This window comes from Meriones unguiculatus, chromosome 19, assembly GCF_030254825.1.
Source record: "Meriones unguiculatus strain TT.TT164.6M chromosome 19, Bangor_MerUng_6.1, whole genome shotgun sequence".
NCBI lineage: Eukaryota > Metazoa > Chordata > Mammalia > Rodentia > Muridae > Meriones > Meriones unguiculatus.
The window spans coordinates 31482368-31505492 of record NC_083366.1 but is presented as its reverse complement, the minus strand read 5'-3'; the positions used below and the strand labels follow the sequence as shown (position 1 = coordinate 31505492).

General features: G+C 47.0%; 1 protein-coding gene across 1 annotated transcript in view; it reads right to left on the bottom strand.

The window, feature by feature from the left end:
• Nid1 (nidogen 1) overlaps positions 1-16380 on the bottom strand; it is a 71884-nt gene extending 55504 nt beyond the window's left edge. The window contains exon 1 of the mRNA XM_021660873.2: positions 16061-16380. Within this exon, the coding sequence (XP_021516548.1) occupies positions 16061-16285 (225 nt within the window). The 5' untranslated portion in view covers positions 16286-16380. The remainder of the gene's footprint in view (positions 1-16060) is intronic.
• Between the last annotated feature and the right edge of the window lie 6745 nt (positions 16381-23125).

Genomic DNA, 23125 nt, shown 5'->3' with positions numbered 1-23125 from the left:
ATTAGGATGGGTGAGAACTCAGAGGTCCACCTACCTCTGACTCCTGATTGCTGGGATTAAAGACATGCACTGCTATACAAGGTTAAAAAAAATATAAAATAAAGCAAAAAGAAAGAAATGTTTATTCTGTTCAGATAGGGTGGAAACAGACTGAAGAAATGATTCCTTCTCCAAGGAAATATTAGCAGGCTCATTGTGGTTGTCATAGACTTGAGTACCCCTGGGCTGTTTTGCTTAGTTCTTTGTCTTTGTCTCAGGAAGGCAAGGGCCATGACAGCCTCAGAGGAAACTGCTTCACAACAGCAATAAAGAACAGGATTGGGCTAAAGTTTAGGAACCAGGCCAAGTGGTTTCCATCGATAAGCCAACACTAAAGATCTGTATGAATTGGGCCTGGTCTATTATCTTTGCGTGTGTTTTGTTTTCCCTGCTACTGTGAGGTATACTGGACCCACAAGAGCATACAAACACAGGTATATACTGTGTGAAATGACTAGCACCATCAAGCCTCCTAACAACGCTGACAAACTTGTGGGGCAAATGGACCACACAGGGACTCAGAGGCCCATGAAGAAGAGGGGAGGGGTAGCAACAAATCTAAACATACGCAGTCAGCTGAGATCTCACAAGCCAAGGACACACCACGGGCACGGGGCATCCTGTTCTATAAGCAGTGCTGGGAGAACTGGGTATGCCCATATAAAAGAATGAAGTAGGCCCCTTGTTTTATGGCACCCACAAAAACTAACTGGAAAAGGATTAAAAGCTTAAATGTAGGCCTGAAACCGTAAAACTCCCCAAAGAAAACATAAAGAAGAGTTCCTTGACATTAGGCTTGCAATAAATTTTGGGGCCGTGACACCCAAAGCACAAGCAACAAAAGCAAAAACCAACAAGGGGTCGGCATCCCTGCACAGCACCCCTTCCCTTCCAGGTCTCCTTTCTTAGCCTCCTAGCTGCAGGAATCAGAAAGTCACTTGCCTTGGGCTAATCAGCAGAAGGTTGCGGCAAAAGTAATGCCTAGTAACTAGAGTTAATCAAAAGTCAAATAGCGCTGTCGTACCCCAGCACAGCCAGCGCTGGAGTCTAGAAAAAACAAATATTAACAGAAACATCCTGCAGCAGACATCAACTCTCCGTTCACCATTATCTGTGCTGCTTTCAAAAATGACACAGGGGTCTGGGAACATAGCTCAGTTCATAGAATGTTTGCCTCGCACTCATCAAGCCCTTTGTTGGCTTTTAACCTCTAGCACCACACGAAACAGGTGTGGTGGTGTACCTATGTAATCCCAACACTTGGGGAAGATCAGAAGTTCAAAGCCGGCCTCAGCTACATTGAGAGTTCTGGACTAACTGGAGCTACATGAGACCCTATCTCAAAAGAACCCAAGCCAGGGCTAGGGACACGGCCTCGGGTAAAGAGCTTGCCACATAAGCACTCCCATAGGGAGGAGGTGATCTCAGGGCAGCCAGTCTAACACACACAGGGCAGAACAGGAGACCTATCTCAAACACGCTGGGGACGGAGGTCCCGTACCTGAGGTCCCATACCTGACTTCACGTGTACTGTGGCATGCATGTGCCCACAATTACTCGTGTGAACATGCACATGGACACATACACACACGCTTTTAAAGAGCGAACAACAAAACGTCAAATACCCTCGTTTGAGCGTGTTTCCGAGAAAGCCCGTCTAATCACAGAACAGGGACTGCTAATGTTGTGTGGTTATTGAAACAGTCAGGAGCTTTAGCTGTTCCTCTTGCATCCCTCTGGATTTCCACAACAGCGGACCCTCTTGGGACAAGACCCTGGCCCCCAAGAGGAGGGGGTGAGGCTCAAGCAAGAGTGAGCATCTTGGTAGGAGCCAGACCAACTCCTTCATCAGGACTCGGACCACCTCACAGAAACAAAGTGAATACCACAATCAACAAGATCACGCCTCTATGGGGCGGTTACATTACAAAACTCCTGCTCCCTGCTTTCATTTTTCCTCTGTTGAATCTAAAGCACCTAGAAGCTAGACTGAGGGCTACTGTACCCCTTTATCAGTCCCTCCTCGCAGTGTGGCCTCAATGAGTAAACCTCCTTTCTCTACCTTTTAGCACTGCTAACAGGTTTCAGTCATGGTGAATGGGTGGCTTCGTTTGGGGGGGGCACTCAAACTAACACAATTTTGCCTAAGAAAGACTACTTGACGGCTTTGAATTATGGGGTAAAAAAGTAAATCACTGCAAAGCATCCATTTCAGCGGATCAACAGACGCTGAAATGTCTGCCCGAGATATTGCAGATATGGTTACTGCAGGATTTAAAGCCTCAGCCTCAAATACACCAAACTGCTCAGCTTTTTACCACCTGCCCTGGGGTAACCCAGGTCAATTACATCACACACACACACACACACACACACACACACACACAAGCCCTGCACGAGTAACAGCTGGAACCACTTACGTCTCAACTGCAGAGGCGCTTGGAATGGAGGGGTGCTTCCTGTTTTAAAAGCATTTCCTGTCTCACTTTTTTTTTTTTTAATCGTTAATGCGAACACACCGACATCAAGAATCACTGAGGGCAGTCTATGTGCAGATGGTCAGGGCACAGAAATTGTGTCAGATTCCACACTAATGCACAGAGGGGAAGTGAGCTGACAAACGCATCTCTCTTGGCTTAAATGCAACTAGTGGCAGTCCCCAGGGCAGCGAACAATCCCTGGGGGGAAAACTGTCTCCAGAATAGTGTGGTCAGAGAATGCTTGAGGTAGACACAAAGAAGAAACAGAGTGGCTGGAAAACCACAAACAGCTGCACAGGGAAGACAATGAAAACTTGAAGAGAGCAAACTCCCTGGGTGGGAGACGGCGGGAATTCAGGCTCAGACAATTTAGGATAAATGATGGCAAGAGAAGAAGCAATGTCTGGAGTATGCGCTGAGTGTGAGGTCCTCGCCTATGGCTGTGCACATGTGTAAAAGTTTAACATAATGGGCATCCCATTACAAGTCGGCTATCCACACGTATGTAACAGAGAACTGGCAGGCCCTTAACTTACCATGTTCACGCAGCCACTGGGTGAAGCCGTGGCTCACATCTGCAGGAGGCATACCCAGACGTCTTTCTGTTTTTATGTGGCTGCTTAGTTAGGGATATTGAGCTTAAAGGTGGAGGTTGCATGAGGAGGGTGAAGGGTTAGTTTCATGTTTTCAGCTGGAAAAAGATGGAAGACGGGAAGGGCCCATGAAAAGAAAAAAACACTTGGAAAAACAAGTCCAGGAAATAACTGAATCTATTTACAGTGGAGGTGGAAATTGATTTCAGAGATAAATCTGTGGCTTCACTGACCATCTGAGCAATACAGGCATTTAGACCCTTCTGCCCAAAAGCACTGACTTCTCATTGGAGCCCACAAGGTAATTAAGAGCAGAATGAAAACGTACCATATTGGTCTTCCTTTTTGTTTTGTTTTGTTTTTCAAGACAGGGTTTCTCTGTGTAACCTTGGCTGTCCTGGGCTCATTTTGTAGACAGGGCTGGTCTCAAACTCACAGAGCTCTGCCTGCCTCTGTCCCCCCGGGTGCTGGAATTACAGGCGTGCGCCACTACACTGGGCTCATTTTGGTATGTCTCCTTCATTTAGGCTTCAAGTCAGCTTCCTGCTTGACTCTACTATATAACACATCTCATTCCCCTTCAAGGCTCAAAGCACAGAGACGTGCTAAGCCTGCAGCCACCTTCAGTTCCCAGAGCAGAGCATCTCCATGTTGGTGCCATCCGCTCCCCAGTGAGGACAAGTATCCGTGAGGGTGAGGCTGCACCCTGGAACAGAAGTGAGCATCTCCCTGGGGACATTTTGTCCCCAGAAGTACATCTTTGAGAACACCTTCCTTTGGTTATCCAGAGTTGAGACAATGATCAAGGAGCCCACACCTAGACCAGAATGCTGGGTCATGCATACCTCTTGTCCTAACTCCTTCTGTATAGAAGCCTAACGCTCTAGCCAGGGGCCCAACGTGGGGTCACCAGCTCCCTTTACCTGCTCCTCTTCTCAACACAGCTACTCTGAACAAATCTCCTACTCGTCCCTTGCCACTACTGGTCCTCTCTATTTGGTGTTTCAAGGCTTGACTAATTGAAGCTGCCAAATCCCTGGCTTTTCCCCTGAAAACTCCAGCTACTGTGCCTTCCTGTCTCAAGCAGTTATTGCTCCGACGACTCACGAAGCCTTGTGAGGTGGGTAGAGCCTCTCTTCCTTCACCCTTGGCTTGAGAAAAATAAATAAATAAAGTTCAGCTCTTCACTTGCTGGAGACCAGACGGTAGAAGTGCAGAACCCTTCAGTACCCCAGACTACAGATGTTTCCCATTAATCCATGAGCCAGAGAAAACCGCTCTGACTTAAATTAGAAATAGAAACAAAGGGATTACCAAATAAAGACAGGGACAGCCCCGGGTTACAGTCGCCATTTGGTCTTGGGTTGTTTTCTTTTTTTTTTTTTTCAGCCTAACCTAGTTTGCGTCTAATGAGAGACTTTAGATCACTTGCTCATCTTTTCTGTGACAAATCTCTACCAAGGATGACCTTCTGACACTCACAGACGGCTGCCAGCCGGGCATGGGAGTGCGCCATGAGGCAGGACGAGAGCGGAGTTCCAGCCCAGCCTGCGCCACACAGTGGGTGCCACCCAACCTGGGCCACAGAATGCAGCTGAAGAGCCAAGGTCTTTACATCTTAGCCATCAAAGAAGAGATGGCTGGACACTGGATAAATGACTCAGCAGATAATGGCACTGCCTGCTCTTCCAAAGGGCTTAAGTTTGGTTCCTAACCCACACAGCAGCTCACAACCATTTCAAAGCCCAGTTTCGGGGGGGGGGTGGGAGTGGGGGGTGGGCTGATACCTTCTTCTCACCTCCACAGGTACCAGGCGCTTATGTGGTGCACATGTATACATGAAGGCAGAACATTCATACACGTGAAATAAAACAAATTAGAGGAGAGAGAGAGAGAGAGAGAGAGGACTGTTACCTTTATCCTTCTACCTCTAGAAGACCAGGGAAGAGAGGAAAGGCCCTTTTGAAGCCCTAATCTCTAGGGAGAGCTGTGTGTTTCCTCAGCCCTAGGATGGAGACACCAGGACCTCACTTGAGAGCCTGTTACTGTAAAAGGTCCTTAATTCAAGCTTCAACGTTGAGGGGGCAAGAGTTTCATATTTGATGCTTTCTATTTCTTGTCTTTCCTGGAGCCCCACCACAGCAAAAAACAGAGCTGTTTTGGTTTGGTTTGGTTTGGTTTGGTTTGTTCATTTTTTTAATGCAAGGTTGCATAAGGCCATTTCCAGCATTTATGTAACGTTAACCCCCAGACCCACTCTTCTCCCATCTCCCATCCGTTAGTCTTCTTTGTTCCCTAGACAGTTTTGCTTCTCCTCTCATGCCTGCAGTGTCATCACCTGGAAGGTGAAGGCAGCAGAATTAGGATTTCAAGGTTATCATGAACTACATACATACTGAGTTCAAGGACAGCCAGGAGTATAAGACCCTGTCTCAAAAAAAATTCATATAATTAAATTAATATGGCGGTAAGGACGCTGTCCTAGTTAGGTGACAAATGCCACGACCAAAGCAATAGGGGAGAAAAGAGTTTATTTTATTTGGCTTCCAGGTAGGGATCACAGTCTGGGTCATAGTCAGGCCCTGAGGAAACGCAGGGCATGAACTCAAGGCAGAAACCGGGAGGCAGTGGCTATGAAAGACTGCTACTTCTGGCTTCCTCCCCCGGGTTTGCTCATTTTGCTTCCTTACACAGCTCAGGACCACTTACCTTGGAGTGGCACCACCCATGACGGACCATCTCACATGAATCATTAATCAAGAAAATGCCTCACAGACATTCCTGCAGGCCAGTCTATTGCTCAACCGCGGTTCCCTATTCCCAAGGACCTCTAGTTTGTGTCAAAACTAACTAGAAAATTATCCGAACTCAAAAGATTAAATTCCAGGTACATACTATAGCGTGGATAAATTCTGCAAAGGATGTGCTACCCCAGTAAAAGTCATCCACAAAGACTACACAGTCCATTTTTTGAAAATGTCCAGAAGGGGTCATCCATGGAGAAATTGGACTGGGATTCGGGGAGGAGACATAGGAAGCGACTGCTCAACACAGGATTTGTCCACAAGCTGATAAAAATATTCTAGAACTAGATGGCTTTGGTGGTCGTATCATTCTCTGAACAGACTAAAAGTCAGTGAATTGTACCTTTTTCCTTTTGTTTTGTTTTTGAGACAGAGTCTCCTCCTATAACCCAGGCTGACTTCAAACCCTTCCCCCTGGCATCACGGTAGTGTATCACCACACCTTCCTTGGCAGAGGGGCCACTCATGTACCATAGATGTCTGTGGAGGTCAAAGGACAATTTTCAGGAGTCAGTTCTCTCCTTCCATCATGTAGTTTAGGAGATCAAACTCAGGTTGTCAATCTTGATAGCATGAGGCCTTACCAGCTGAGCCATCTCACTGGCCCAAATCACAGATGTTTTTTAAGGGTAGATCTTTGACAGGTATGTAGCGGCATTTTTGACAGGTGTAATGGAATTACAGACTCCTAGCACTTAGGTGGTAGATACGGTAAGATCAAGAGTTCAGGGCCAGCTGCAGGTACATAGTAAGTTAAATGCCAGCCTAGGCCATCTGATTGTTACTCTTATCTCAAAAAGGAGACAATATGAATTTTTCTGCAAATGAATTCTATCTCAATAAAGCTATAATTAAAAAGAGAGAGAGAGAAGTCAGTCATACTGGCTTAAGCATGTATGGCTGGACACAAGCATTGCCAAAAATTTGAAGCCAGTCTAGGCTACATAGTAAAGCCTAGGCCAGTCTGGTCTATAGAATGAGATTGTGCCTCAAAAAATAAATAAATAAATAAATAAATAAATAAATAAATAAATAAATAAACGAAAATATTAAGGGTTGCAATGGATATATAAAACAAAGGAAGAAAGAGTACCATGGGCTCAGAAGAGGGCTCAGTGGGCAAAGTACTTGCTGTCCAAACATGAGGACCCTAGTTCAGATCCTCAGCACCCACATAAGAAGGGAAGCTTGGGGGCTGGAGAGATGGCTGAGGTGAAGAACACTGGCTGTTCTTCCAAAGATCCTGAGTTCAATTTCCAGCAACCACATAGTGGTGCATAACCATCTATAGTGAGATCTGGTGCCCTCTTCTGGTGCACAGGCACACATGCAGGCAGAATGCAGTATAAATAATAAATCTTAAAAAAAGGAGGAGGGCGTGGCAGCTTCTGCCTGTCACTTGGTTTCACATAGGAAGGGGCCATCCTGGAGACAGCAGGAGGATCACTGTAGCTTGCTGGCCATTGGCTTAGTCAAAACCTCATTTTTCACTGTGTTAAAGTTCATTAAAAACAACAACAACAACAACAACAAAGCCAAACCTTTGAATGTAGTTATCAGTTCTCAAATTATCTTATTTTATTTTTTTGTGGAAATGGGGCTTGAATCAAGAGCCTCTTGCACGCTGGGCAAGCACTCCCACTGAACTATCTCCTCAGGGCCCCCAGATCTAAAGGGTAAAAGAGCCCAACCTGAATATTTCAGAGTAGGATCCGATAGCCATTTCCATAACCATTTCCAGGAAATGCCAGAACACAAAGACAAGTTAAATGTTAGGACAAAGACACAGTGGAATGCAGGCCTAGAACATTCTATGGGACAAAAGGCTGGGATTCTTTAGCAAGCGTGTGAACAAAGAAAGAGATAGCAAATGTCATGAGAGCTTGTTTTTGAGTCCCTGGATTATTAAGGTTTTAGCCCTAAAGAGCAGCTTTGGAGACATGCAAGATGTTTAAGTTGCTTGAGTCTAACTAGGTGGTAAGGAAGTACTGATTATGGTCTGTGGTGCTCTGTGAAGGAGGGGGTTACATTGATTTGCTTTGTCATGGGGTTTTTGTGGTTCTCGTTTGGGTTTTGTTTGGGTTTTTTGTTTTGTTTTACTCTGAAGCTGAATATCAAAACCTGATTTCTCAAGCTGAGTATGAAAGCTCACGCTTGTACACGCCCAGGGCTGCTGAGAATAGCAAACGCATACAATTCTAACAAGACTGTTTCCACCAGCCCAGAGTCTGGCTCAGCCTTTGACCTTACCTCGCCACACCCTTCACCTTGACCCTGGCAACAGGTCTCTCGCCCTGGAATTCACTTCCCCTCCTCTCCACCCTCTGCAGAATAGTTTTTAGAAAACATTTTGTAAGGCACTACTTTTAAGGGGACAAACCTAGAATACAAACTCCTCCCCCTTCATCAGCATCCATCCATCAATAGCTCCCACAATTCCTAGCACGTAGTGGTTCTTATTTTCTGCTGTTCCTGCCCTACTGTGTAAAGCAATGGTATTGGCTCAGGACCTAAGACCAAGTCCTCAGCACGGGAGATTTATTTGCCCCAGAGGAACAGAGAGCCGGAAATAAAAGACAATGGCAGGAGATAGTGGACAAAAAAAGAGAAGGGGAAGGGAGCAAGGGGAAGGGTTATTTGTCCTGGAGGACAAGGAACTACCTCTGGATAGAGAGGAGAAAGACGTGGCCCATAAAAGGGCGGTTTATAAAGGTGAAAGGGGAAACCCCGTGTTGGGATGAGGTGTTTAATTTTAACTGGATATGTTAATTATGTGGCCAAAGGGGGTTTTTGATTGCTGGGCTTCAATACTTTGGTAGCTGGACCTCGGTAGCCGGCCTCAGGAGGAGGAAGTGACCAAATAAGGAAACGGACCTTGCAGGCTAGCATTAGGAATGTAATATAACAGTTTTAGCAAGGCAGAGGGAATGGGAAGAAGGGAAAAGCCACGTAAACCAGGTCAGAACTCACTAGAGTACATTCAATCTGTCCTTAGTTTTTTTTTCCTTTGGAGTTTTTTTTAGGGCTGGGGGATTTCTGGTAGTGCTTGTTATTTGTTTGTTTTTGTTTTGAGATGAGATCTCATCATGTAGCCTAAACTGGCTTTAAACTTGCAGCAATCCTCCTGCCTCTGCCTCCTGAGTGCTGGGATTACAGGTACGCACCGAAGTGCAATGCTTTTTTTTTTTTTTTTAGTGTTTTAAATTAAATCCTAGACATTAAAGTATCTGACCTACCAGAGTTTTGAGCAGTTAAATTGTGATGCCCTGCATTTGACCTTGAACACATCAAAGAAATTAAAAGAGAAAAGAGCAGTTTGTGTGAAAGAGGTTTTTGTGTGGCCAGATTGTTCTAATCGGGTTCCAACCAGGATTAACACACTCTGAATTCTCTTTGAACTTTTTCGGGCTCTCTCTGTACCTTTGACTCCTGTGCTATCTAATTTGTTGAAGAAAATAATGCCAAAGGCTGGGGGGATGGCTCAGCTGGTAAAGAGCTTGTCATGCAGTCATGTGGACCTGAGTTCGGATCCCTAGCACCTACCTAAAAGCCTGTGCCAGTAACCCCAGCTCTGGGTGATGGAGACAGGAGGACTCCTGGAGCTCTTTAGCCAGCCAGTCTGGCCAACTGGTAAGCTCCAGGTTCAGGAGGCTGTCTCAAAAAAACAGCGGATAGAGAAGATTCCAGAAGACGCTGGAGACTGACCTCTGTGTTGGGAAAGGAGCAGGATCACAGGAGGCCATTAAGAGGACCTCCCTAGCCACAGGCAAATGAGACATACTTTAATCACTCCAGGCGAGGGGCCATCACAAGGACCTCCAGGCAGGCAATCTTCCTGCAGACACCCAGGTACACACCAGCACCCATGAGCCACCCACAGGCAGGCACAGGCACACATGCAGCAGGCCACACTGAAGTAAACACACTGGACTACAGTCAGACACACAGACCTGATGGTGAAGACAAAGGCAAAGACACAGCCCTCCGACCTCAACGCCATATTTACACAAAGGTGCATTCTTCCGGGGATAGTCAGATAACAGTTTACATATTTGGGGGTTCCCCAGACATCCGCAGCCATCTTCTGTTGACTTACGATCCCACCCGTGTCCAGTATTAGCTGTTTTGATCTATGCCAGGTATCCATATCCGTGTCATGTTGCCTAAACATAAACACAGTATGTTCCTTATACTGTGGCACACACACACACACACACACACACACACACACACACACACACAAAATGTTACTAGCTTACTTACACTAAAGTGAAAAAACGAGAGGCAGTCGTTTATGTATTGGTTGACTCCACAGTATTCACTAGTTCCATCTCTCCACACAACACACGCCTGAGTGTTGAGAAGCGACTGTCAAATGGCAGTAAAGCCCTGTCCCCATGAGGCTCAGACTAACTAGGAAGACAGGGCAGCAAACAACAGAAGGAACAAGTTGGCTGTGTTGAGCAGGTGAAAGCGACACCGCTATGTATTCCTCCCAAGTGAAATGTTTTCGTTCTCAAAACTTACAAGGCTCAGCAAGTTCAGAAAACTTACAAGACAACCCCTTCCCTAAGCTTATCTGAACAGTAAACACTTGCAGAGACTCCTCTGTGACACAGCCTGCAAGTTGTGTATGGAGCTCCAGGGATAAAGCTTTTGTGAGTCGTCGCCATGTTGAGGAGGGCTTCTTAAAGGCTGTTTTCGAGTCACCCATGCAACCCCCAAAACTGGTTGGCTTGCTGAGCTAGACTTGGGTGGAATCATTTCTTTAGTCTGTTATCTTCAGATGTGCTGCATCTGGAGAATAAACATTGGCTCACATCTTCCCGGCATGCCTCAAGGAGTGGGCCAAGATGTGGCCCTCTTGGAAACGACACGTAAGATCTGAGAGCTAGTGAAAGGATGGGGTACCTCTGGGAGATGGCATGTGTGTCACTCCAGACAGAAAAGAAGCGCCAAGACCCATATGAGACCATCGAGGTAGAAGCATTTACCAACACAAGCCCGGATCTGAGTTCAATCCCCAGAGCCCACAATGGAAGGAGAGAACAGACTCCTGAAAGTTGCCCTCTGACCTCCATGCATTCAGTGGTACGTGCATACACACATTCCCATCACATGCATACAAACATGGACAATAGTAATAAATAGTTAATAAAAATTTAAAACTTTAAAAATTTTTAATATTGGAGCCAACCTCCAAAATCTTGTATTTGCAGCTATGCTGGGGAGCATTTCTAGAGCTTTCCACTAGCCTGGGCCCTGCTCCAATATGTTCCCACTGTGAGCATCTGCCTCAGAGCACTCAGCATGTGGAAACAGTCTCATTATCAGTGTGATCACTGGCTAAATGACACCTCTCTCATGGCATGACACTGTGAGCATGGAAAACTGGTCATTTTCAGTTTGTCACAAGCCTCACATTGTGCCTAGCACATTAAGAAATTAATTAAAGCTGGGCACACACTTTTGATCCCAGCACTTGGGAGGCAGAGGCAGGTGGATCTCTATGAGTTCCAAGCCAGCCTGGTCTACATAGTGAGTTCAAGACCAGCCATGGCTACTCAGACAAACCCTGTCGATAACAACAACAACAATAATATCTGTAGAATGAATGGATAATGAATCTTAACATTAGACTATTGTAGTACCTGTATGTATCACATACACACATACATATGCTCAATTGATAGAATGCTTGTCTAGCTTGCAGGAGATCCTGGGTTTAAACCACAGCACTTCATCAAGTAAATACGGCAGTACATGCCTGTAATTCTAGCACTCAAGAGGTAGAGGCAAGAGGATCATGAATTCAATCCTTGATGGACACGTTGGGAATTCATAGCCAGTGAGGGCCACATGAGACCCTAGTTCAAAATAATAGTAGCACGAATGTCCTGAAAAGGTAAAGGCAACTTTTAAAATAAAGCAACAAGCCAGGCAGTAGTGACACATGCCTTTAATCCCAGCTAGGGAAACAAAGACAAGCAAATCTCTGTGAGTTTGAGGCCAGCCTGGTTAACAGAGTGAGTTCTAGGACAGCCAAGGCTACACAGAGAAACCCTGTCTCCAAAAAACCAAAAAATGAAAATTAATTAATTAAATAAATAAATGAGTTTTTTTATTTTTGGCTTTAGAAGTAGGTAGGGCTTTAGTCTTTACTCCAGGCTATCTTTAGACTCACTATGTATGTAGCCCAGGCTGGCCTGATATCTCCTGGAGTGATGCCATTACAGGCTTGTACCACCATGCCTGGTTTAATTTTAAATTTTAAAATATATATATATATATATATATGTTTATGTATCTGATACTTTTAAGAGTATCAGAATGATCTGGATTCAATTATAAATTGGTCACTATAATTAGTCGATTACATTTCAGACCCTGCTGGAATTAATACTCTTGGGTTCTGAGACTCCACTACAGTCATTGCTCAGCCACTGAGACACTTGGGGAAAATGAGAAGCAGGTGCTTCTTCATCTAGGCATCTCAGGCCCAGGCTAAAGCTGGGTGATCGGGGTTTTAAATAGGCTAAATAGCTGCCTTCCTCCCTGGGCCAGAGCCCCTGTGCTCTGAGCAGCCTGAACAGCTTCAGAGAGGAGAGTCTCTGAAGGTCCTGTGGGGTAGTAAGTGAAGCAACAGTACCCATGAACAACAGAAGGTGATGTGTGCTCATGCTTGTGGGGGTGCGTGTGTGTGTTGGAGGAAAGTACACGATGATTTTCTGTGTGTACGTGTTCGTGTCTCTGTGTGTGTCGGCACATGGTGTTTCTGTGCACTCGAAGGCCAGAGGTTTATGTGAGCTTGTCTTGTTCAGTCACTCTCAATTTTAGTTTTGAGACAGTCTGTCATTGAATCTAGGGCTTGCTGAGTAGGCTAGAAACACTGACCAGCAGGAGCCAGGAATCCTCTGTCCTCGCTTCCACGGTGCTGAGATGACAGGCTTGCTGCTGTGCCTGCCTTTTTGCCCCCGGGTTCTGGGGAATCAAACCTGGGTCCTCACAGCTACAGGGTAAGCGCTTTGGCTCATAATCTTTTTGTTGCGAAAGATACTCTATTTCCAACCATATGAAACATTTTTCAGCAAAACAGAATGAATATATCAAGTCATAACTAATTTATTTATTTATCTTTATGACTCACAGGCAAATAATTTAGTAATCGCTAAAATGATGTTCTAGAAATTATTTCATTGTCTTACACACCCAATGAGGGTTGGCCAGTCGACATGATAGCAAGCCTGCAAACTGAGACAACATTCCAATCAAAGGCAGGAAGTGTTTTCATTACTCTGAACAACGCTACAATAGTTAGGAAAGTCTCCCATTCAGGGAGTTTAAGGTTCGGGAGCCATGGCAGCAAAGCTCTGAAACTTCTAATGGTTTAGTACTCTGGATGGGGCTTAGCCCCTGAAGGGATCTGGTGAACAGCTGGTTTTATTGGTTGGACTCTACTGATAACCATTCAGGGCCTTTTCCTCTGGGGAAATCACACATCATAAAGCAGGGAGGGACTCTGATGAGGTTCACAGGAGGAACTAGTATCCAACATGGCGCCTGCCTCTTCTGGAAGACATTCCCGGCAATGCTTTCTTCCTGTCCTTAAACTCAACGTCTGGATAGTCATATGACCAGCCCTCAGGCATTATGGCTGCAGGAGCCCTTCAAACACATAACAGTCTTGAAGATTCCCAAAAACACTTTAATCATATGAAAACGTAAAGCCAAGAGCAAATTAAATACTTACAACATTTTAATAATAAATGTGTTAGATGAGATTTTGCTTCACATGTCTGCAAATCAACCTGATGTCTGACTAAAATGGAAGGCAGCTGCTTCTCCATGAAGAGAGACATGTGGCTACCATGCAGCCCCCAGTGAACTGCACCGTTCATTCCTGAGCAACTAAAGTATAAAAGCAAGCAGTTAGGTTCGGCAGGATGGCACAGAGGGTAAGGGTCCTTGTCTCACAGCCTGAAAGTCTTGAGTTACTTAAATTCCATCCCTGAAGCCCACAGCAACAGAAGAACCCCGTTCCCAAGGGTTCCCCTCTAACCTCCACACTTGCACCATGACACATGTGCCCACACATCCAATAATAATAAATAATGTTTAATAAAACACAGGCTAGAGAGATGGGCCAACGGTTAAGGTCATTCCCAACATCCAGATGGGATCCCCAATCCCAGGGAGAAAATCTATTGCCCTCTTCTGGCCTCTTCTGGCCTCTTCCGGCCTCTTCCAGCCCCTTCCGCACAGACATAATGCAGGCAAACACCCACATACGTAAAATACAAATAAGGGAAAAAAGGAAAGCAAATAATATCTTAGTATTGTGTAGAATAATCTTGACCTTCTGAATTCCTTATACTCAGGGGTCCCTGGGCCACATTTGGGGAACCTACCTCCTGGGGCATCGGTAATGACAGCTGTCATTTTCTAAATCCAAAATTAGCTTTTGCTTATTGAGACAGTTTCTTGTGCCTCAGGATATCTTCAAACTCATGATTCTCCTTATTTCTACCTCCTTCACGTTGAGATTACAAACCTGTGCCACCACCCCCCCCCCCAGTTTATTTGTGTATTCATTTTACCCTGTCCGCTTGTAAACCGGAGACGGGACACAGGACACACACAACTCGGATGAGTCAGTTTCCTCCTTCTACTTTGTGGGACCTAGGCATAGGGATATGAACTTAGGTTGCCAGGATGGACAAGTAGAATGCCTTTACCCACTGAGTCACCTCGCGGGTTATTTCCTGGCTTTTAAAGACAGTTTTAAACCCCACGGTCCAGGCTGGCCTTGACCTGCCCAGTGCGGGATTTCCGGCAAGTACCGCCATGGCCCCTGCACATCTTCACATCTCTGGCGGAATCTGGCAGAGGCTATTGATCGCTTCTCAGATCCACGCTCTTTGGTAGTTAACCAAACCCCATTGCTGGTGCTACCGCTACGCTTAGTACTCAATGTGGTTTAAAAGCAAACTGGAGGGGCCAGGATGCAGTGCTTGTCTTTCATTCAGGAGGCTCTGGTTTTGATCCCTAACTCCCCAGCCTGGGGCGGGGGGGAGGGGGGAGAGCAGCCTGGGAAGGTGGGAGAAGCCTGAATGCTATATAATGCTATATATATGCTTTGCTATCTTGATGGGTGCTTCATCACCTTGGTTTCCTTGGTAAGGTGGAGCGTTTGACTTTGTGTATTCGAAAGCATGATAAAGTCTTAACATAAGCTTCTTCAAGCTTCCCACGAGGGCTAGGGCAACCAGCCAGCAAAAGGGTGAGTTCTTTGTGGGTGTGACTGAGGACCCATTCTTTCTAGGCAAAGCTGACAAGCTGCACGGGGGTGGTGCCCTAGGCTATCTGCCCAGGCCAGGCCGGGAGCACAGCCACTCGGCCGCAGGACAGGCCCCAGACGCCATTTGTGTAGCCCCCCCTCCACTTGTGGAATGCACGCAGGCTTTATATCAAATCCACATGGTGCGCCGGGAGCAGCCCCCAGGCCCTGCAGGCAATGGGGAGGTTGGAGGGAGCCAAGAGGTCACGCGGTCCCACTCCTCATCTGGGGCCCCTGGGTGACACCCTGGGTTACAGGAAATTGGATCCCTGGGGCGTCCTGCGTTCCCAGCCCCGACCTCTGAACTCCGAAACGAGCCCCAACTAAGAGAGCAGAAGCTCTGCCAGGACGTAGCCCGAACCCACGCACACAGATGCAGCCGCTGTCTGCTGAACTCTGGAGCGGGGTAGCACAGTTTCCCCGGGCTTTCCGGCTCGCCGTCGGCAGAGCCCCTTAGGCGCGCACGCAGGGTACTACCCAACTCTGGCCGTTGCGCTGCGGGGTCCTGGGACCTGTCCCAGATGGAAGGTTCGGGACAAAGGCGAAAGACACCGGGAACCGAGAGAGAAAACTCCACCCGAGGTCCCTGGGTCCGCGCAGGGCGCACGCGGAGATGGGTGGATCCGAAAGCTGACGCCACCCCACACTTCGCGTGCTCCCGGAGTGACAGTGACAGAGAGGCGCACAGACCCGGCGGAGCAGCTAGCGCTCGGGTCCCCCGGGGTGACGCCCAGGTCCCACGTCTGCCTCTCTAGATCGGCGCCCCCAGAGTGCTCTGGCCTTCCTCCCCACACAGCCCCGACTCACATAGACCGACGTGATGTCCGAGCGATCGTAGAAGCTCAACTCTCCGATCAGTTCCAGGGAGGGGGACACCACGTCGTCGCCGGCCTCCAGCTCTAGGTCCCCCTGCTCGGGGCCGAAGGGGAAGAGCTCCTGGCGACTCAGGCAACCTCCGGGCCCCGCCAGCAGCAGCTGCAGGAGCAGCGCCCACGTCCACGCCGCCCGGCTCCGACCGCTAGCGTCCAGCATGTTTCCCAACTGTGGTCCCGCAACCCCGGCGGCTCCGCAGCTCAGGCGGAGGAGGCGGGGACGTAACCCGACGCCCCTCGGCAGTCCCTCCTCACCTCCCGCCTCCCGGCGTCCCCACCCCGGGAAATGGGGAGGGGAGTCAAGGGGCTACCGGGAGGGCACGCCCGCCCCATCCTCCAATGGCTGCGAGTTTGGGGGGGAAGAGGGGCAACACCGAGGTCCCCAGCGCAGCCGTGGGCGTTGGTTTCCTGCATTCCCGATCCAACCAAACGGTGGGCTTCCGTCCAGAAGGAAGGAATCTGCCACTGGTCTGCAGTTAGGCTAATTCCTGGAGAGCGGGCGACTAGGAAAGGGACGCTCTGGGGCGAGGGACAGAGCCCACCTTGGTAGGGAGACGGGGCGGGTGCTGGGATTGAGCAAAGGGCCTTTACTCATCCAATCATTAATTAAGCACTTATTCAGTTCCCGATTCTGAGTTCCTCAGGTTATAGGATCCCACAGGAAACAGGAACCCACTCCTGCCAGACAAAGTCACAAGCGTGGGACACGTTTCAAAGTCAGATTTGCTGGGGCCTCAAGCAGTAAAAACACACTGGGACTGGAGAACTAGGCCAGAGAAAACTTCCGTGTGGCATGCTGGGAATCTAAGCAAGTTTCTGGAAGTACCTCAGTCTCCTCAGGAGCTAGAGAAAGGTGGTTGTGGGAGGTGGAAGGCGGGAGCGGGGTGGGACCTGATCGGCTTTCCCCGCAGAGAATTTGGGAGGGAAGATCCAAGTAAAGGTCGGATAATAAATTCGACAATATGAGCTCCCCTCAGACTCAGAGAACTCGAGACAGTCCTCTATGAGGAGGCATGGATGGGCCTTTTAAGTGAGATTTCCAATCAGCTGTGATAATCTGACCCTTGACTCAGAGGGGTCAACAGGATGCTCCCCGCTTCCTCCCAGCAGCTGAAAGTAGAGGCCTGGAACCTCCATTCGTTCTTCCAGTATACAGAAAAATGGTTGAGCTAGTGGAGAAGGTGAGCCTCGAACCAGCAAAATCACGAAGAAAGAGACAAATGGAATACAGCTTCTGAGCATAACGTCACTGGTCTCTGGGGGATGGCCTTCCGTTTAAACTCTTGAGTGGTCAGCAGTAAGAGGTTCCGAGGGTTTGGTAGACCTCGGTGTTCTGTGGGCAGTATTGCCTCTTGGGTTCACAATGACAGGTCCTCCTTCTGGCATGGCCAACAGCCAGCTAGCTCTCCAGTTCTGCTTACACACACACACACACACACACACACACACACACACACACAGAGCACATGCTAGGCAAACACTCTGGCCAGTCGCTTGTTTTGTTTTGAGACATAGTCTTCACTATATAGTCCAGGCTGGCCTTAGTTCATGGCAGCCTACTAGCTTCAGACTCCTGAGTGCTGGGATTAGAATACCCAGCTGGTGATTAGTTTGTTTGCTTATTTGCAGTGTGGGGACTCGAACCCAGGGCTTTACACGTGGCAAGCCCCCTCAACCGCTTGAACTTGAAACTTCTACACTAAGTTATCTGTGCTACTGTATTATCCCTCTTGCTAAAGTCTGCTGCAGCTCCCTGATCTCTTCCATATGCCCAGATGTACTTCCTTGCTTCCTGCTAACCCAATGCCAGCTATGTGTTGGCTGCCTCATGTCTGGGATTCCTAGGACTTAGGTTGTTTTAGCCACTGAGAACTTTGTACAGAGGCCTGGGCTCATTTGCACAGAGTACCCTCAGACCCTCTCCAGCACTGAGACCCAGGAGAGGCCAAGAAACTGAGCTCAACCACTTTCCCCCCCTGCAACCGTTCTTTTTCCTTCAACCCCCACCCCAGGCTTGTTACACTTCAGTGCTGTCCTGAAGCCGTAGCAGGGGCCTGGAATGCGCTGATCCCTCTCACAGTTTCTCTCCCTTTTTGGTACTCAGACAGCTGCTGGAACTCCCATTGGCCGGCGGAATTCTTCCTGGTGACTGCAGGAGCAGAGCCTGCCGCCTCCTCCTCCACCCTCCCACCCCCCATTTACTAGCTGCACAAGCATGGCAAGTTTGCAGTTTCTGTATCCCTATCATTTGACTGGGATATTCACAGGGACAATCGAGGAATTGTTATGAAGGTTAGATAAGGTGACCCCCGAAATTAGACAGAGCACATAATCCAGTTAACTCTGAGCCTGGGTTATTATCTGAGCAAGTTGTTTGTGCGATGCTGATTATCTCAACATCTCCTGAGAAGATTCGGTGTGAGTCAGATACCACAGCCACGAATACATAATCCCTTTTGTGAGAAGCTGGCAATATCCCAGGGAGAAAGGCAAGATAATGGCCCAGCAAATACACAGAGAGGGAGGTGAGATGCTGCTTGAGGGATTGTTTTTCTCTTCTTCTACTTGGTGCTCTCTGGATCCTAGTGCTGGAATAGGCACACAGCCATGAGGCCCACGGTAGGTTCTGGAAGCCACATTTGTAGGGGGCACATAACTCACCCAGTCTCACACAGCTAGTGAAAAGGCGAGGGTTCAAACCTTGCTTTGTCTGACCCCACAACTGATATGCCGTCTTGCCTTTCCACAGCAGGTGAGGTTTCTTCAACCTAAACAGAGCCCTCAGTCTTTACACAGGAGGTGCATTTGGCCTGGTGTTTATAGCTAAGAGCCACACTCTGTTTATGTGTGTTTATGGTCCCTTACTTCATCAGCCTGTACTGTAAACTCTGGCTGTCACTATTTATAGCCCTGCCCTCACTTCCCGGTGCCCAGTCCCTAGGAGACATGATTCTGGTGCTGGGTCTCCCACCAGGACACTGTGGGCTGTGTCCCTGCTCCTTGAGGAGTTATGCTTCCAGATATTAGTTATAATGTGCATCATAGAATGATGCACTTCACTTCAGCCGGGCATGGTGGCACATGCCTGTAATCCCAGCACTCTGGGGAGGCAGAAGCAGGCAGAGCTCTGTGAGTTCAAGGCCAGCCTAGTCTACAGAGTGAGCCTAGGACAGCCAGGGATACACAGAGAAACCCTATCTTGAAAACAAAAAAAAAAAAAAAACAGGGCTGGAGAGATGGCTCAGCGGTTAAGAGTACTGGCTGTTTTTCCAGAGGTCATGAGTTCAATTCCCAGCAACCACATGGTGGCTCACAACCATCTATAATGAGGTCTGGTGCCCTCTTCTGGCGTGCAGCCAGAACACTGAATATGTAATGAAAGAAAGAAAGAAAGAAAGAAAGAAAGAAAGAAAGAAAGAAAGAAAGAAAACAAGAACAAAACGCCAAACTTCACTTCAAAAACTGCTCTGAACACTTTCCAAATATATATATATAAGGCCAGGAGTACACACCTGTAATTCTAGCGTTTGGGAGACAGGAGGCTCAGGAGCTCAAGGTCATCCTCAACTGAACAGTGTTCAGAGCCAGCTTGGGCCAAAACAGCAAAACAGTTTATAATAATGTGTATCTTTTTCTCTAGTTGTCTTGTGATTTTTTTTTCTCTCTCTCTCTCTTTGAAGCAAGGATCTATGTGTCCTAGCCCTAGGACACACTGTATACACATGAAAACAGTTAACTGTTTAAGACCCCAATAGGCCAAATATGATGGCACCGACCTTTACTCCAGCACTTGGGAGGTAAAGGGCAGGGCAGGACTTCAAGGTCATTCCTGACAACATAGAGAGGTCTGAAGCCGTCTTAGTCTAGATGAAACCCTGTCTCAACAAACAAAACAAAGGTTCAAGAGGTGGGTTACCAGGTAAAGTGTTTCCCCCCAAGTGTGAACATGGAGAGTTAGGAGCTCCAGAACCCACATGGAGGTCAGCCGGATGTGGTGGCCTGCCTGGAATTCTAGCCTCTGAAGAGGGAGACAAAGGTTCCCCAGAGAAGGCTGTCTAGTAAGACTTGCCAGATCCAAGAACTCTGGATTTGATTAAGAGACCCTGCCTTAAAAAATAGGGTGAAAGAATAATTAAGGATGATTCTGATATTAATCTTAGGAATTAAGATGTATGTGATGTAAGCACACATGCACACATGCATACATACATGTGCCCATATTCACATGCTCCTACACATGTAAAATATTCATACACACACACACAAATGGAAACAAGGGGGGGAAGCTTTAATAATACCATTTTATTTCTTTTGAAGCGTGATCTTGTTATATAGCTCTGGCTGACCTATATACTCACATAGCCCAGGCTAGCCTCAAACTCACAGCAATTATCCCTGCTTTCCAGGGATTTACAGGCATATGTCCCCGCTGCAGATATCAATGATGCTTTTAAGGAGTAATTGGATAACTTCAGTAGCAGCAACTGAACCCATAATTTCATAATACAACCATTTTTTAACATGTGGGCTACAGGATACAGCTCCATGGTTGAGCATGCACTTAGCAAAAGCAAGGGTCTTAGTTGATCTCCAATGCTGCAAACATTTAATTTTAAATTTTTAAGTTAAAAAAAATGGGCATGGTGGCCTGTACTTGTAATTCCAGCACTATGGAATGGGGTAGGGTCCTAGAAAGGAAGATCTTGGTTGTTTGTACTTGACAATTTTCAGGCCACTGAGAGACTCTATCTCAAAAAGCAAGATGGAAGCTGGAGAGATAATTCATCAGTTAAGAGTGTCCATTGTTCTTGCAGAGGATCTGAGTTTGATTACCAGCATCCACATCTGGTAGCTGACAATTGTCTGAAACCCTCCAGGAGATATAATTCTGTCTATGTCTAGCTGTTGTTTACAAGATCTCAGTGGACTCAAAGAGTCCTTTAGTTTTACGTAAACTTGATGAAGGCTAGAGTCATCAGAGAGCAGGGAGCCTCAGTTGAGAAAATGCCTTCATAAAATTGGTCTGTGCACACTAAACCTGTTAGAAGAAAAAGTGGGGAAGAGCCTTGACCTCATTGGCACAGGAGACAACTTCCTAAACAGAACACCAACAGTACAGGCTCTAAGACCAACAATCAAAAAATGGGACTTCATGAAACTGAAAAGCTTCTGTAAAGCAAAGGACACTATCGTCAGAATAAAATGAGAACCTACAGACTGGAAAAGGATCTTCACCAACCCTATATCTGACAGAGGGCTAATATCCAGAATATATACAGAACTCAAGAAGTTAAACACCAACAAACCAAGCAGTCTAGTTAAAAAATGGGGTACAGAGCTAAACAGAGAATTCCGAACAGAGGAATATCAAATGGCAGAGAAACACTTGAAGAAATGTTCAACATCCTTAGTCATCAGAGAAATGCAAACCAAAACAACCCTGAGATTCCACATCACACACATCAGAATGGCTAAGATAAAAAAGTCAAGGGGATGATGCATGCTGGAGAGAATGTGGAGAAAGGGGAACCCTCCTCCATTGCTGATGGGAATGTAACTTTGTACAACCACTTTGGAAATCAATCCGGTGCTTTCTCAGAAAATTAGGATAGTGCTACCTCAAGATCCAGCTATGCCACTCCTGAGCATATACCCAAAAGATGCTCAACCATATAACAAGGTCATTTGCTCAACTATATCCATAACAGCTTTATTTGTAATATCCAGAATCTGGAAACAACCTAGAAGTCCCTCAACTAAAGAATGGATACAGAAATTGTGGTACATTTATACAATGGAATACTTACTCAGCAATTAAAAACAAGAAAATAATGAAACTTTCAGGCAAATGGTGGGAACTAGAAAAGATCATCCTGAGTGAGATAACCCAGAAGCAAAAAGACACATATGGTGTATACTCATTTATAAGTGGATATTAGCCATATAATATAGGATAAACATACTAAGATCTATAGTCCTAAAGAAGCTAAACAACAAGGAGGACCCTAGGGAAGAGGCTGAAACCTCACTCAGAAGGTCACATAGGATAGACATTGGAAGTAGGAGAAGACAAGGAACAGGACAGGAGCCTTCCACAGGGGGCCTCTCAAAGACTCTACCCATCAGGATACTGAAGGAGATACTGAGACTCATAGCCAAACTTTGGGCGGAGAGCAGGACACCTTATGGAAAAACCTTCTGCACGGTCTTAGAGGTGATGGGAGCTCCACAGGGAGACCAACAGAGCCAAGGAACCCAGGGGGGCCTGCAGAGGTCGATACTCCATCTGAGGACCATGCATGGAGAGGACCTAGACCCACTGCTCAGAGGAAGCCTATGGGCTGCTCAGTCTCCAAGTGGGTTCCCTAGTGAGGGGAGCAGGGGCTGTCTCTGCTGTGAACTCAGTGGGTGGCTTTTCGACTACCTCCCCCTGAGGGTTTCAGCCTTGCAGGGCCACAGAGGAAGACAATGCAGCCAGTCCTGATGGGACCTGATAGGCTAGGGTCAGATGGAGGGAAAGGAGGTCCTCCCCTATCAATGGGTTGGGGGCGAAGCATGGGGGAGGAGGAGCAAGGGTGAGTAGGGCTGGGAGGATATGAGGGAGGGAGCTGGAGCCAGGATGCAAAGTTACAAACTTGTAACAAACAAACAAATTAGTTAATTCTATAAACAAACAAACATAAACAAATAAATAAAACTGATCTGTGGACTAGCCTCTAGGGCATTTTCTTAACTAATGATTAATGTGGGAGAGTCCAGTACATAGTGGGTGATGCCACCCCTGGGCAGGGGGTGCTGGGTTCTATAAAGAAAGCAGGCTGAGCAAGCCATGGGAGCAAGCCAGTAAGCAGCGCCCCTCCAAGGCCTCTGTGGTTCCTGACGTGTTTCAGTTGTTTCCCTAACTGCTTTTGATGATGAAGTGTTAGGTGGAGTAAAATAAACCTTTTCCTCTCCTAATTGCTTTTGGTTACAGCATTTCATCCATCAATAGAAACCCTAA